Source organism: Apus apus, chromosome 10, assembly GCF_020740795.1.
Source record: "Apus apus isolate bApuApu2 chromosome 10, bApuApu2.pri.cur, whole genome shotgun sequence".
NCBI lineage: Eukaryota > Metazoa > Chordata > Aves > Apodiformes > Apodidae > Apus > Apus apus.
The window spans coordinates 12,609,285-12,626,377 of record NC_067291.1 but is presented as its reverse complement, the minus strand read 5'-3'; the positions used below and the strand labels follow the sequence as shown (position 1 = coordinate 12,626,377).

The 17,093-nt window shown below is 40.4% G+C and overlaps 1 protein-coding gene across 1 annotated transcript in view; it reads left to right on the top strand.

Annotated features, from left to right (window-relative positions):
• Positions 1–655: 655 nt before the first annotated feature.
• Positions 656–17,093, top strand: part of IL16 (interleukin 16) — a 30,365-nt gene continuing 13,927 nt past the window's right edge. Inside the window, exons 1-8 of the mRNA XM_051628626.1 lie at positions 656–1,058; positions 9,427–9,563; positions 10,220–10,352; positions 12,632–12,725; positions 13,164–13,306; positions 15,574–15,684; positions 16,632–16,746; positions 16,954–17,027. Of these exons, the coding sequence (XP_051484586.1) occupies positions 678–1,058; positions 9,427–9,563; positions 10,220–10,352; positions 12,632–12,725; positions 13,164–13,306; positions 15,574–15,684; positions 16,632–16,746; positions 16,954–17,027 (1,188 nt within the window). The 5' untranslated portion in view covers positions 656–677. The remainder of the gene's footprint in view (positions 1,059–9,426; positions 9,564–10,219; positions 10,353–12,631; positions 12,726–13,163; positions 13,307–15,573; positions 15,685–16,631; positions 16,747–16,953; positions 17,028–17,093) is intronic.

Here is a 17,093-nt window from a genome sequence, read left to right as displayed (position 1 = left end):
TTCCTTTATAGAGTTGCACCTCTAATCAGATATTCACATCTTAAGTGCTCCACTGGATCTCTCTGATACTGTTAAATGCATGGTCTTAAGTGAGTTCTGGTCTGCAAAGGTAGGAGTTTTATAGCAGCCTGACATTCCTTACTCTCTCATGGCTAAGATCTGCTTTTGCTAAACCACTTACAAATCAGATGTGCCCGGCAGAGAACTTAACCTTGACAATCTGATTCATCTTCTTCGAATTATGGTGGTTTCAGAATCAAACTTCAGGAGGAGCTTCCTCCTTCCAAATAATGTTAGGAGAATAGAATAACGCTTTTAAAGCATCTTCCTTTTCAATTTGGGATTGCAACATGCAAATTCAGCAGAAGCCCAAAGGAAGCAGCACAATGGAAGCATCAGAAACATTTATTAAAAGCACTCCATTGTGCTTGGGGAGCATGGGAGGAGAATGAAAAGGTGAAGAAGAATTTAGTAGAGCACTGCACAGAAACAGAATTAGCAAGTCATGAGGTATCACGTGGCTGTTAGCAGACTGAAAGGCTCTGTTGATTCGATTTATTCATTAGAGCTTTTCAGTAGTGTAGGTTATTAAGTGGGAGAAAGTGGGGTATATTACAACTTACTTTTTATATTTCCTTTCCTGGAGGATATTTAGCACCAGAGAAGCAGAGAAAGTTATGGAAAGTATCATGCCACACAAATGGGAGAACGACAGGAAAAAGAGCAGCATCACCAGCTCTCTGAAGATGGATCGAAAGAGCAATGCTGGGAACAGGAAGTCACGAAAGTTTCGCTCCATTTCAAGATCACTTATACTTTGCAATGCCAAAAACAGTGATGAGGGCTCAAGTCCTGATGAGAAATGCCCAGATACCTTTGAGATCTCTACCAGTTGGAGTCAAGAGGATTTTGACTGCTGTCCTAGGACACAACTGCCGTGCACATCAGAGACAGAAGACAGCCCACCTGACCCTCCACGTGTGATCACCAGCATGGTCCAGGCCAAAGCTGCAGCAAATGAGAACTGCAACAACATGAGAAGAAAGTTGCTCACTAAGGTAGGCAACTCAGCGCAGTAGATTTTAATGTTTCCCCTTGCTGTAGGTCCTAAATGGATCAATTTTTATTTCTCAGGAACACAGGATTCTACTTGGCTTTTTCAGCACCTATGAGCCTGCAGTGTTCCTGCTCCATATGAACAGCATGAAAATGTATTAGCTTCCCTGCTGTGCTGTTGCACTCTGCTGGCTGACAGTCTGCTGAAATCACTGACTGCTAAGACCACTCTCAGTGTATTCGGAGTAGCACTGACTACCTGCAATATGGTATTCAGCTCCAAATATAAAACTGTCATGATAGTAAAGTGCATTAGTAAAACATGATACCATGGGATGTCCCAAGCTATGCAAGTATGAAGGCTGCTCAGCAGGCAGATGTTCTCTCTCTCTCTGATTTAGGAAGGAGGTAGTGATGGCTCTAAAACCAGCAGAGATGTCACTCTTTCCTAGAGATGTAAAACTCTTAATAGCCTCATACTAAAACATTATTCTTTAATCAAGAGGTAACTATGTTAACCCTAACCATCTGAACATTCTTTTCACTCCGTGCAATGTATGTTAGCTGCCTTTACAAAGTTCCTTTCCAGTAACCTATCCTAATTTTTCCACTTTCTGTCTACCTGTTGGTGTGATGTGTAAAAGGGATCTCACTGCAAATATGACATGACTTTTCATGCAGTTTGTGTTCTCCTGGCACATCCCTTATTATAAGCCTTTTACCTGTGCCAATAGTGACTTATGTGGAAGCCACTTTCACCTAAAATATTTCTTTCTTATATATTCTATTTTATGTACCTACAACAGAAGTGGGCTAAAACTAGACCTCTGCATCTAAACACACAATGGTACTGAAAATCAGAATCTCCTCTTACTCCTTGAGTTTTCTTGCCAATAAACACAGCATGCAGCCCAATATTACAGCCTGCAGCAGGACAGAGTTCTGGATGTGATGTATTTCAGCCCCCAGCACAGTCTCAGCATGAGCACAAAAACAAACCAACTTTCTATTATATTTTGAGAGAAAAAATAAATAGGTGACACTGACCCAAGTCCCAAAATACACTCAGTCACCTGCAAAACCATACAACCTCTTCCCTTTTGGAAAGAGTTCATATGCACTCTGCTGATTTCCTTCTGTGCATGAAGAAGGAGCTGGCCTCTGTGGACTCCCCCTTCTCTTTTAACAAAGCTGAAGCACTTTCTTAGGTGTGTGTCTGCTGCCACAGTCTACTTGCTTGTACACCTCCAAAATATACAGGGCTCCAATAACTGCTGTGATCCATACCCATAAGAAACTATTCAGTATCTTATTGCAGACTGTAAGTTTAGATCATTTGCTTTTATAGCTGGCAAGCAGCTCAAATAGGGATCTGGGGAGCAGAGTGACTCTCATAACTAATGGCATTGCACAGATAAAATATAACTGCTAAGGGTATAAATCCGCTCTTAGGCTGGAGTGTTAGTGTTGTTGAACAGGATGGGTCAGGAGCCTGGGTGGCTGGTGACATAAATTAGTCAGCAATCCAGTCCCTTACAGCAGCTTAGTGCCATGGTAGACAATGGGTAAATTAAATTCTTTCTCCAGAGTGCTTGTAGCAATATAAACCTCTTCAGATGCTACTTGCTAATTTTCCATACCTTTCAGAGATGTGGATCAGTAAGTGGTTCTAAAAAGTCTCGTCACAGCATGCTAAATTGGATGAACTTTGGTAACAGCTACACTGACCTTATCCTGCACTACTGTTGCTGAGGCTCTGCCCTATGTTACGAAAGCAGTGATGTCCACCTTCCATATGGCACAAGGCTGTCAGAGCAATCTTCCAACATGTTCCACACATCTTAGAGAGCTTCAGCGTAAAACCTCTCTCTTTAAGAAAGGAGTCAACAAGCATTTTTCAAGTCCCAGTGTAGCACTCCCTCCCTCCATCTCCATGTGACACTTCAGAAATTCATGGTGTGTGACTCAGAGCTGAAGGATCCTTGTCTTTGTTCAAGAAAATTGATTCAATTCTTTTTGTGGTGTTGCTGAGGATATTCCAGTATTCTTCTGCTTTCCAGCGCCTGCAGCCCTAAACATGACTCTGAAGGTGCTAATAACTCCCACAGAACTGACTAACTTAAGCTTTGCTGTCACATTGGAGGGAAAGAAGAATGTTTAAAAGCCCAACATGATTTAATGCTCCGTGTGTGTTTTTTTCTCCAGAACTAAGGGTGAACATGGAACATCACTATTCCAAATACTAGTTTCTCTCCTCTGTTCAAAATCTAAAGTATTTCTTTGAGCCATACTCTGACAATTATATGGGCTTCACTATCACATAAATCATGAGCAGATCAAACAGTATTTAAGGACTTTTGCATATGTATTAGAGGCATATTATGCTGATTCCAAAATCTTTATGAACCCAAATAGTACTTTGTCCCATTACTAACAATCTGAGAAACTAGGTGCTACCTAAAACAAGGAAATGAGAGGTAAGAGGAGGATTTTTGAAGAGAGAGCGCCTATGCATCACGACAGCAATTTCTTTCACTTCAGTCTTCAACAGAAAATGTTGCTGAAGCCATTGAGGGAAGCACTGCAGCACGAGCACAACCTGTATTAGACTCCAGAGAATCCCCACAGAATCACTTTGCTCTTATTGCACTACCTGTAGAAAAGACTTTGAGCTGGAACTCAGTTCTTACTGCACACCAGAGAATTTCAGAAGGCTGAAATTCTGATGATACCAGGTTTTGTTCATTCTTCTTTTCAACAAAATATGCCCAGATTTTGGTGCTAATACTGCTATGCTGATGGGGTTGGGACTGAAAATTGATGTCACTGTTCCTCTACCATCTGACTCACAGAGCAGTGCTAATGTGTGTGTGAAGGGACTACAACCTTGTATCATAATTCTGGCTCTTGTGAGAAGTGTCACAAAGGCTCGCCTACAGATGCAAAAAACTGTACCTGTGCAGATATTTTTAACTGAAACTTCCACACTCCACATTTACACTACTAGTGCACCAAGAGGGCGAAGGATGGACATTGTTTAACAGTGATGCTACCTACCATTTTTACTGGTTTCTGTTTTCCACTGTTCTCTCATATTACCTCTCATGGTGCCTTAAGCACCCAGGATTACCTGGGTGTCCTTCGTTCAGCCAGCTCCCATACCACTTAGCTTCCAAGATGAGGTGTGCTGAGTCTGGTATGGCCAGGGCAAGAATGCCAGCTTGCCAGCATATAAACAAGCAAATCTCCTTTATAGTTTGCTTCTCACAAAAATCAGCAATTCTCAGGTGGCCTGAAAGGAAAAGAAAATAAAAATTTATAAGCAATGCTGATACCTTGCGCACAGCAAACATTGTGGAAGATGGTCATGCCCGTTCATGCCAATGACAAAGCCTGAAGCTATGCCAGTTGTCGGGAGAATGGACAGCACTAGGTAACATCAGCTCCTGTTCTTCATAGAACAGCAGTCTCTGCTGGGTTTGAGAGCTGCTTCAAGAAGCATTCCATTACTTCTCTGCATCATCAACACCCTGGGAGTCACTGAGAGCTACTATAAACTATAACAAGGAAGGGCTGACTCCTTATGCAAACATTGGATCCAAGCTGATCTGACTGCATGGCACCACTCAGTCATAGAAACTTTTCTATACTTGCTTCCTTTGGTCCCTGACACTCTGCTTGAAGAAGGAAAAAACAAAAGGTCATTTTTCTCCCTTGGTCATCACTAGGATATATTTTATTAACTCATCTTTATGTAAAAACCAGTTAGCTGGCCCTTTGGTACCAGGACAAGTGTTATGGCAACAGACTGTAATGTCTCAAACATGAGCCTATGGGCAGGATGGAAAAACAAAACCAGGAGAGGAGACCGCATTTATTTAGACCTTTATGTGGTCTCCTCCCTTTCCCTACTTGTTCTGTCTTTCCAGCCTTCTTGCCTTTGTGACTTCAGGGACATGTTATTCCCAGAACAAGTTGGGAAAGAGGCTGTTATATTAAGACAGTGTGCACTGAAAATGTGGGCCAGGCCAAAGGTTCCCAGAAAAAAAACATATCAAAGGCCAGATGATGGCTGGAAAGGTCCATCTGTAACATCTGATGTGCTGAGCCATCTGTCTAGGGCAGAACCTGAATCTCATGCCCTGCTTCTTGCATCATCCAGAGGCTTTATAGTTTCTGCCATTTTATTAATTGCGAAGGGAATAAGCTGCTGGGAAATTAATTACATCTACTATAAATATTTTGAAAAGACCAAGGCATTGGCTAGAGTATGTCAGAATCTGTGGAGTCACATCAGGTTATGCCAGAGAGTCTCTGGCCCTTTATTAGAACTGATGTAGAAAAAAATACTTCTTGAAAAAAAAAAATATATCCCCAAAGACTGTATTCTCTTAATCTTCCACTTGGAAATCCCACACATTTCACAGTCAGGAGGCCAGAAAAGCTAAATATTTAAATTCATTATTGTACTGTTAGATTTTTTTTTTCTTTTTTCCTTTTAAAAACAACAGTCAATCAGCTCACTGTCATCTGCTTGGTTAACTGAGTCAAAGACCTTACTTGAACCAGCCTTGTATAACACTTCATTTCAGACAATCTAACTACTGTGTCTTACGTTAAGAGTGCACAAAAGTTTTTCAGTTTTCCACAGATGCCATGGTTACCCTTATTTCTAAACAACATCTGGAATTAGAGATTTTGAGACAGGACTCCGAGCTAGCACTGTCTAATGAAAGCAGGAAGAAAAAAGAAATCTTTTAAATGGCAGATACAAAATTATCCTCAGAAGCTTTGCATTTCACATGGCAAAAAAAGGAGAGTACAAGAAGAGTGTTGGCTTGGGCGTGCAAATTACTTCTCCAGAATTAAACACATGAAAATTTAATCTCCTCTCACCTGTGACAAAAATGCATTCCAGAAGGCTCTTGAATTCCACCTTTGATTTTATCTTTCAGCCAGGCACATTCAGCTTAAAGACAAATTTTGCTTGTAACACTCTCCCACAGACTTTGTCCTGTTTTATTTTCACAGCAATGAGTGGATATTATAACGCAGATACAAGTTTCCCCAAAGTCTCAGAGTGCTTGGTGGCAAAGCCCCCTGCAAGCACAGACATTTTCTTCACTGGCAACAAATACATGTTTAAACATATGTGCTAATCATGAGTAGACTAGGTTGGCCCAGACACCAAAACTGCCAACTTTATTTCATCAGATTTTCAGCATTCACTACATTCAGAGCTATAAATCACCTTTCAAAATGAGCAGGACATGTTAAGAAGGAAGATACAAAATTAACATTGTCTTTACTCTTGGAACCATCACCAATATTTCTATGCTTAAAATAATAAGTGAGACAGGAAAGATATTAAAGAACAAAACCCAAAGCAAATTGACTGCTGGCAAATGAATTGGTTGAATGTTTATTTTTCTAAAGAACAGCTTTTATTAATTTTCTGTCATGTTGCAATAACTTGGAAGCAAATACAATGATCTATATCCAGGACCCAAAAAAGTGCAGATGCTGAGAACATACAAATATTTGCCACATGTCCCTACAGTCCAATAAAAACTGGTTGGTGGGGTACTTTGTTTTGGTTTTATTTTTTTATTATAGATATATTTTTTTTAAGTAATACATATACATTATTTACAGAAACGACTGACACACAGAACTTACTTGAAATGTAGCCCAACTTGGTAAGATGATTCCAGATTTAAACAGAAATTGTTCCCGAGATTTTTCTGCAGTGTACAATGAATTTAACCTCTACTTTCCCTCTGACTAAGTGCATGCAATTTATTGCTCTTGGGATGAATATTCATATCAGTTTTTATTTGGTATAGTTTCTCATGTATGTCCCAATACAACCCGGAATTTCCAGCCTGGCACATGTCCCATTGTACAAAATACAAAGTCTTCCCCAAAGGACTTGCAATGGTGCTGCAATGACAGACCTCAGAGCCAAACAAACCCACTGCACTCTGATGTTCTATGAAACTGATGAGAGCCAAATGACTTTTGGACAATGATTATGATGAATTATGAAGATTTTCATAAAGGCTATGAACAGAGCAGCTATACACTGTGACCAAGTTACAGGAAAGGCATAAGCATGACTGTGTGCTCTTAACAGAGATGAGTTGGGACCAGTCTGAAAAGGATCCCCACTATGTTAAAATCAAGAACAATATGAAGAGTGGAGAACAGCTATGCTGAATCTGTGAGAGGATATATAGATATTTCAAGAGAGCAGTATACAAGAGTAAGAACTCCTAAGAAGAGAAGTTAACAAGCCCAAAATTGAATTCTGACTACAGATAAAAAAGGAAGACAACTTGTTTTAAACACTGACTCTATAATACAATTATTCTTTCACAACAGTCCCAGTCCATGACCAGCTGATGTCTCAAAATACTTATCCAAGCACCAGAATAAATTTCTACCTTTAATATCTATCTTACATTTCACATGGTTTTGAGCAAGCACAGTATCCTATTGAAAACCCTGTCAGCTTCATGTACGAGAAGCTGGCCTGTAATGTTTTATGGATACCTAAAACTGAGCACCAATGCAAGTAAACAGAAAAAGAAGCTCACATTTTTTGCTATTTAAGATCGGAAATTTTAAGACATCAGAATTCTAATCTTTATTTTGTAACCATGCTGATGACTTCAAACCACTGCCATAGGATAAAAGAAAACATAACGTAGTCCTGATTTTCAAGTATTTCCCAAGATATTTACCTTGGATGAAAAGTAAATACAGAAGCTCCAGAACTAACATTAGAGTTCAAACAAACTGGTTTAAAATAGAATTCTGTCCATGTGCACACACTTACCTGTGAGTCACTAGAAGCACTCTTCATGAACAAAAGAGGCTTGGTAAATTCAGACTCCTCATTAACGGCAGACAATCTGGAATGCAAGCAAACCCACAGAGTTAACAAGTCAGTCAATACAAGTAAAGCCCTTACGAAGTGCCTTCTTAATTCAGCCTGCAGTTAGCCTAGGGCTCAAAGTTAAAGACTTTATTCATTCACTGCCTTAGGTTTACTGTGGCAAGTCTCAGAGTGGAAGCCAGGCTTCAACATTCAGCCTGGAAGATAATGACCTTTATTGACATTGCTGGACATTTGAAGTTTGTGTTTGCTCTAAGTCAGGTATGATGTGATCCCTATTGATTTGTGGTAAGAGAGCAGAATGTTTCTAACCCTCAGGGCTAGATGAACTCTGCTTATGGCAGAAATGAAGCCCTACTCATGGTGAAGAAGGTGGTTACACAGCTTTCCTTGTGCTTTCAGAGGACTACAGATCATTGGAAATAGTTCATGCCACTCTGACCAGGGGACCCAGGAGCAATACAGACAGTTGACCACTGCTATAATTTTGTGGCCTGTCCTAACATATGCAATTTGCCTCCCCTTCAGAAATCTATACCTCAGTCATACAAATCTCTCGGGAACAAGCCTGGATCCAGGATACACTGAGAGCCCTCTTCACTATGTGGAGTATGGAGAGGCTGGCGAGGGCAGAGGAGGTGGGTTCAGCTGGGAGCAGAGCAAGTGAATACTTGCATTAGGAGATTTACTAAGCAGATAGAAAAGATTGTGTGATAACTTTTTTCCAGCTTTCCTTGTCTCTTTAGAATTTTAAGTGTTCACACATTTGTGCTGCAGGAGTGTATTTGCTAGGCAAATGTGTTGTCCTTCATGTACTTTGTCAGTGCCCTCTTTGCTTTACTTACTCATATGACTTAAGCAACTCCCTTTTTTATGGCCATATGTTCATGATTCATAACTATTTTAAAAGTATGTTTACATTAAGTCATCCAGATGCAACACACAGACTACAGCAACCTCAACCAGTCTGGAAACCTTCCATTATTTCAGTCCTCTCTGCTCCCCTGCCCCCTAAAAAGTCAGCAGCACGGGTGGAGCTTCTAGTGTTTTGTATACACTTATTTTCCATTCAGACCTCTTCTGTTTTCCAGAGTATTTTCTTTTCTGGTATATGTTTATTTTCCTCTCTCTTTTCTTATAATAGTTAGCATAGACAAAATTTATCCAGTTACTATGCAAAGTCTATTATCTGTTCTCTTCCCCTCTATGCAAAGGAGCACTCTATTCTAATGCTTCCCTCTTGTAGTCAGAAGCCACTGAAGTCTTAAGGAAAACAACCTCTTTCAAACATTGACTCTATAATACAATTATACTTTCACAACTGCACGGTGTTAAAGGCCTGTTCCTGTTCTACTTGAAGGCAATCTGGTTCTAAGAATGAGAAAAAAAATCTGCATTTATTAAAAATACACAAGATTACTGTAACTAACCAACATTTCGTTTCATGCAACTTTCATCTTCTGAATCAGGACAGCTGCTTCTGCAGGCTGTGTACAACCACAGGGAACAGCAGCTCAGGAATCAAGCTCTCTAGGACTCCAAACTGTGCATCTCTCTGGAAAGGGTTCACAGGCAGCCAGGTGCCCGCTGGAGGTGCAGCAAACAGGTACAGTACATGTGAAGTCAGCAAGCTTACTGCATGAATTTTACATGACAAGCTTTCTGTGACAATCTATGCCTTGAAGCTCAGCTTCAGAGAAAGGCAGTGATGTTTGGGAATAATTTCTAGCAATGCTTCTTGTGGGAGAGACAGGTCAAGATTCTAGAAAAATAAAACTGTGACCATTCAGGAATCTATTGCTTCTCAATGACACTATGAAATAAAACCTAGAAGCACAAAATATTGTACATAACATCAAGTTTTCAGTGTTTTCCTAGTTGTCCTCCTGAAGGGGAGTAAAGATTATAGTCTCTGATCAACTTACAGATGGAAATGGAAGATGATGAGAGAGGAGGAATATTTTGCCTGTCTTTGGCTATTCTATGCTGTCGCCTTAGCCTGGTTGTAAGTTACATACAGAAAAGCAGCAATAAGCAGAAGAGAGCAGCAACAGGAATATGTCCTAGCAGGGAATGGGGTACATCACACATCAAGGTATCTCATAGCAGCTCTGTTCAAAGCAAAGGGATGGTTGTGGCTGACTCCTTGGTTAGTGAGACACATAATACAATAGTGCCATATCATTCTTTGTAAAACAATATGCAAACATGTTCCCTTTTTTCTTTTTTTTTTCTTTTCTTTTTTTTTCTTTATTTTTTAAGGAATGGTTGTCTGAGCCCAAGGGATGAACTGCTGACACTAAATGGACAATCACTTAGAGATTTGTCCTGCAAGGAGGTTGAATCTTTCATTCACCCAACAACCCGGCTGGTGAACATGATGATGCCTAGCAAAGTAAGCATGAAACTTGTGTTCCCTCCCACAGCTGTGGGGTCCTTTGACAATGTTTATTTGAGAGACAAGGAGAATTTGTGCATCAGACATTGGAAGAACATGGTTTTGCTCTTCCTGACAAAACCCCAAACCTCTTGTGGTCAGGCTCTGGTGGCTTTCAGCATAGCTTTTTCCCAGATAAACAGAGGCCATGGGGAGGCCAAAGCTCTGGGAAATTCTAGCAAGAGCTGTACAACCCCTCCTTTTAGAAACACATGGCTTGTCAATGTTAATTTCCTGTTTGGAAGTTGAGCAAAGACAGAGGTAGATATAAGGGAACATCCATGAATCCAGAAGCCACAGAGCAGGCCCTCTGCTGAAGCGGTTTTGTGGATCTAGGATCTATAGCTAGGAAATTCCCATGGCGAGTGTTACCGAAGCCTGATACAGAGATAGGGGAACAGGAGGCAAAATTAACAGGTCAGCACCCCTGGAATATAACCAAAATTTTCAGTGGAAAACTCTTTTGATCTTTCTTTCACAGAATTCATTTCACTGGATTATACACATTACATTTCAGGCTTCTTGTCCTCTCATCCCCACACCAAACTAGATGGCACCAAATGCTTTTCACTTGCAAATTTTAGAGGAAACCAGAGGATGGCTACTGGACGGGGTTAGTCCTCTGCCAATCCTTTACCACTTTGGAGGCAACGGAGCTCAGCCAGAGATTTGTGGCAGGCTTTAGATCTTGATATTAAATGAAAAAAGGCACTTTCTGCTTGTTATCTACAAATGGGTCACATGTAAAGCTCTGATATAATCCTACACTGAGAAAACAGCCCTGACTGGAGCTGCTGTCAGGTCTGAGTAGAACGTAGTAGGACATCAGGGAACTGTCTCACACAGATGTCTGCTGGATACTGCCAAGATTTTTGCTTGTTTTCTATGCTTTAAATGCTTAAGTGGCCATAGATGAACAACATTAAACTTTTGTAGTATAGTACCACCTGAGAGAGATCCAGGTGAACTGTGCATTTAAAGACAAGCCTGCACCAAATTACTTTAGAGTTAATAGCAAAGGCTTTTCAAGCTAGATAGCTTAAGAGAATCACTGAAAACTGTTTTCAAAAAGTGTCTTTAAGGATCTTCTCTGTGTTTCTTATTCTGAAGAGTTCCCAAGGGGAATGAGACTGGAAAGCCTTAGTGGGATTTTGCTACTTGGCAATGCCTCCACCTACTGTCGAAGAGGAAAATTATCGAACATTAGCTCTTGAGGGATCTCCAAACAGGACTACTAAAATCAGGTTTCTGGAAGAAAGTATTTGTCTTAGTTAGCTCTAGACAGATTGGAATATATAGATTCTGCACTGATGCTGCTCTCGTGGCCTTCTTAGCCTCTGCAGAATATTGCTGAGCAAATCCCTCTTATATTGGAGTTTTACTATATTTTAATTGATCTGTGTATGTTGTCTGTATATAGTAGTGTTCTTCCTTTAACTGTGGTTCCCTCAGGATCAATGGCATTCCCCACGTCACCACAGAAGCAAGACTTTCAGGAACCATACATGTCCAGAAATTATCCCTAACATCAGCTTTTATTCAGATGTGATAATTTATTTTGAAATTGTTCTAAAACCCTGCATTTAGAAACCTGAATGGTTTATCTGCAAGATTTTAAATGCTAAACTTCGTGACCATATTTTCAAGAGCAACTAAAAGTTTCCAAGTAGAAGGGGCTGATTTTTTTAAAAACACTAAAGCCAGGTCCTCCAGAGCTTTTCAACACCTACATAATGTTTTGACTAAAACCCATACTTCTCAAATCAGCAGAAGTTAGACACCTATCCACCATGGCAAAGCTGGGCCTAAGAATTTTCGTTTTGAAATTAATACCCTTCTGAGGTGATAGAAACTGAGCACCCAAAAGCACCACTTATCTCCAGAAGTCAGACAAGAAAGGTTACAGTTTACCCATACATGAAAATATCTAGACTGTCTGAACCAACTGGGGCTGTTCAATTAATTTTTTTGGTCCATTTTGACTAACGATCCAGAATTTGTTTCTATCTTATTACTTTGGCAAGTTATAATCATGTTTAAAACAAAGTTTTGAGCTGTATTCTCCTTTATTTCCCTATTTATTTTAAATAATTTTGCTCCATGTATTTTGATTAAGGCTGACATTTCTGCAAGCCAAATTAGGAGAAACTACATTTTTAAGTTTGATAACTTTTGAGAATTTCTTGCATAGCAACAGATTATTTTTATTAATTTTTTTTTTTTTTTTTTTTTTTTAGGAAACACCAAAATGTAAGGAAAGGCCGTTGGAAATACAAAACTGTTTTCTGCCCAGTAAAGCTGCATGTCAACGAACTCGCAGTAACTCAACCAGTAAGTGGCAAAGAAGTAATCTTTTCTCTTCTAATATTCAGGGAGTTCACATCACAGCACTTTGATGAGGGATGGTGCTGCAGTGTTGAAAGAAACTGCACCTGTTGTCCAAATTTAGTCTGGGATCCTCAGCTAAGAATTGTTGAATCATAAAAGCATCAGCTTTTATTTCCAAAATATGCTACAGTCACAGGTTTTGTACATGAACATTACATTTTATGCATTTTTTAACGTGCATTCTAAATAAGCCAAAGCTTTTTCAGCAGGAAGTGTTTGCTTTTCACTATATTTAACATTAATGGCTATCCCCACAGTAAAGATTAAAATGTTCATTCCCTTCACAGAGAAATTTACAAGAGGAAGAATGTTTATAAGTAACATTTACCTGAAAAATGAATGTGCAGAAACATCCAATGCCTCTCTCCCCGTGTCTCACAGGTATAAACCCGTACTGGAGAGGGGAGATGGACTGCACGGCGCCCCGGAGAGCTGTGCCCTTCAGGGACCGGCAGGCACATGCTCTCCACACCAGCCACAAGTCTCTTTCCCAACAGCTGGACTGCTCTGGAGGGAGAACACATGTAAGTCCTACAGAAAATCAGCTGAAAAACAGACAAAATGGTCCCAAGTAAGAATCTCTTCATGACCTTGGCAGTTACTTTCCCGCCAAAACCTACCTTTCTCGCCAGCCCTGTCAAGGAACCCCACCTCTCCTCTGTGAGGAGGAGGAGAGCGGGAAGGGATCCGTGCCAGTGAAACCCCATTTCTTCAGCAGCTTTTCCCTCCCATTACCCCAGCAGGTTTTACAGTGTGCGTTTAAACCCCCCCTTTGTGGTTTGCACCACCTTTGTAGCCACTTGGAGCCACCTCAGAGCTCACCCCTGAAGAGACCCTACCTGAGCATCTCCTCACTGCTTGCTGTGGAGAAGCTCTGTGCATGTGGCCAATAAAATCCTGACCTGAGTTTTGGGTCCAGCCACTGTGAGCCTCCCGAGTCACCTCCATTGGCCCAGCTATGGCCACAAGCAGGTACAGACTCACCCTGTGCCTGGTAGTCACTGGCCCCAGCTGGGCTGGCTGCAGGAGGCATCACCCTTTCTGCCCCACAGTCAGTCAGACGTGTTTAAACAACCCTGTTACTGTAGGCTAGACTGACAGCCTTGCTCTTCAGGCGGATGCCAAGCACTTCACCACAGGCTGGGAGAGCAGAGGCTGGGAGAGCAGAGGCTGGGCAGTTTAGAGAGGGTGTGAGTATTTATGCCCAAAGGTCCCCAGGCTCAAGGCTAGAGAGGAGAAATGGGGGTGAAATTCCTCACACTCAGCTGCCACCTCCTGTCCTGCCTCAGGCCTGGCTGGAGGATGTGCTGCTGCTCTCCTGCCTTTTCCTGGCCAGTCCCTCACCATGGGCTTTGACAGGAGCAAGGAGCTGACAAACTGGAGCACAAATCCCAACCAACCACCACCTGCGCAGGCAGACAGACCCTCAGGGACTTGCTGGACTTCCTTCTGCTTGAGAGCCCTGCGTGGGCAGCTGCTGCCCTTTGGCAGAGGCTTTTTGGCAGCACCCCAGTTTTGCGTATCGTTACCCACTACACACAGAAATACAAAATACACCCCCTCACACAGAAGCAAAAGAAATTTGAAAACTTATTATTTCAGATTCAGAAGACCTGCAACAGAAATCACCATGATCTGGCAGACCCCTACTTTTCAGAGAATATGTTTTTGGTATTGCACAGACATGTCCCTCTTAATCATTTCTGAATCCCACGTTGAATAAATAATATTGGTTTTATGTCAAAACTGAGACTTATTTTCTGGCATATGCAGAAGCTGAAATTTTGGCTAATGTTCCATACACTTCAACACCTGTTAGTCATACTTTGCTGCATAAAAAATAATTGTTGAACTCTTTCATACTTGTAGTGGGTGCAATAAACTCTGGCCCTGGCTGAACTCCATGCATGGTTAGCTTTAGGTAATGACTTTTTCCAGTTTGTAATTTAGCTTGTAGTACTCAATTCCATGTTCAAATAGGCAGTTTTCATTAAATATTTCATTAAAGGTTCATTAAAATGGGTCAAATCTTGGGGGCTGGAGTTAAGAAATCTGCTATCTGTGGAATGGAAGGAGGACAGGAGCTGAGAAATTGCTCACCTTGGTTATCAAACAAAAAAAGATGTGCTTCACCTTGTTCAGGACAATAGCCTATCGCAGGGCTTACCAAAGGCAGTGCAAGGTAGTTGATAGTCTGAGGAATTTTTGTGAGCACTGTTTCATATTTTTGAGGAAATGCTGAAAACAGGTTCTCTATATCCCCATATAAAGTTATTCAGTGGCAAGATAAGGGAAGGAGTTAGAATTTATTGTTTCTTAGTTCAGTTATTAGAGGCAAACATATGATAATACTTGTTTAGGAGCCCTAATGGTAAAAAATAGAATTTTGGCATGGAAAATCAAGTGAGAGCACAAATATGTCTTTCTGCACCATTGTACCACTTAAAGGGCCAACACTGTAGTTTCTCTTCTAGCTTAATCACTGCAGAACAATTTCAGTGGGCAGAACTTCAGAGTTTGAAACTCGAACATTTAAAGAAAGACAAAAGCAGAGCAATGTATCTTAAGGCCATTGACTCCTGAATGTATCAAGGAAAAAGTCTGTTTTAGTATAAAAAAGCCCAGCACGGTCATCAGTTCTGTGCAAACTGATTGAGGGAATGAGTATTTTTTAAAAACCTTTAGTACCATCAATTATAAGGAGGAGCAGTTGAAATAAACAAGTTGTGCTAATATATGTCCAAGAATTTCTGGTTCTTCATTAAAATTATTTTTAATTTTATGTTTACAGGCAATTTCAAGGCCATCTAGATCACTAAGTACAGCACAGTTAGTGCACACAGCCTGTGGCTCACAGGCTTCAGTAATCTCAAACATCGTACTGATGAAAGGACAAGGGAAGGTGAGACTGGCTCTGCTATTTACCATAAATAGAGTTTAATTTCATTTCACAAATGTAAGCTGCAAAGTGCAAGGATGTGACTTTAGGTATCAAGGTTGCTGCTTCTGGGTTGCCAACCTATATCCAGGCTTTTTCAGGAGTGATTAGTTATCATCACTTCCTTCTTAATAACCTTCTGAAGTAACTCTTCACTTCTTCAGGTTCTAATAACACATCAAGCTAGCAACACCAACACTGACATTCACTCCTACCCCTTTTGGCAGCTGGAGGTAGGCTTGAAATCACGAGTCTGTCATTTGTAGTTTGCCCTAGCACAGCAACCTTAGAGCTTCCTTCAAGTCAGAGCTGAGACTGTTGAGAAGGAAAACCAGAGCTACCAGCAACAAAACGGACCTCAATAAAAAGCAATACACATTTGCAAAACCCATAATAAAATCTGGGGAAAGACAGGGGATGGTTGTAACTACAAAAGTAATGTCACTGAGGATACTTAAAAAGACCATACAGAAGTTATGAATTTCAACATACAGCTTTTGAAATTGTTGAATAAGATTCTGAATTTGTTCATTAATAAACCTGTCAGTTAAAATATTTAATTTTTTATGTATAACTATTTAAGCTCTGAGATGACTCTCAAAAATCAATCCATGAAGTATGATCATAAACATTTACAAAATAATGATTTGTATAATAATTTAGACATGACACCTTCCTGTGTGTTTATAATAGTGAATTAATGGACAACAATAAACAAAAGCAAATACTGAGGGTATTGCACTGAACTTTTAATTTGCTTTAACTACTGGCATGTTACTGACTATTTCTTTAATGGATTATACTACTCTGTTGTGTTACTGCCTGTGTAGGTAACACAGATGAAACTGCAAATGCATTATTATGAGAACTGAACATGGTGTCTCACACATTGTTTTTCTTCCATAAATTAGGGTTTAGGCTTCAGTATTGTTGGAGGGAAAGACAGTATTTATGGACCAATAGGCATCTATGTGAAAACCATCTTTCCTGGTGGAGCTGCTGCTGCTGATGGAAGGCTACAAGAAGGTGGGAAATCCCTCCTCCCACTCCAGATTCCCAAAGAATGATACTTAAAGGCAGATTAAAGGGAAGCTGAAATGGGCCATAAATTACTTTTATATCTACATCCATTATTGCACTTGCAAAACTCCTTTTCTGTATACGTATATACTGTGTAACTTATTGCACAACACAGTAATAGTAACATAGTACAATTTTTCTCTCTATAAACAGGTGATGAAATCCTGGAACTGAATGGAGAATCCATGCATGGATTAACACACTGTGATGCTTTACAAAAATTCAAGGTTATGTACTCTCCTTCCAGCACAATTTCTGGCTTTACACATCATATGCATGTGAACTCAACCCAC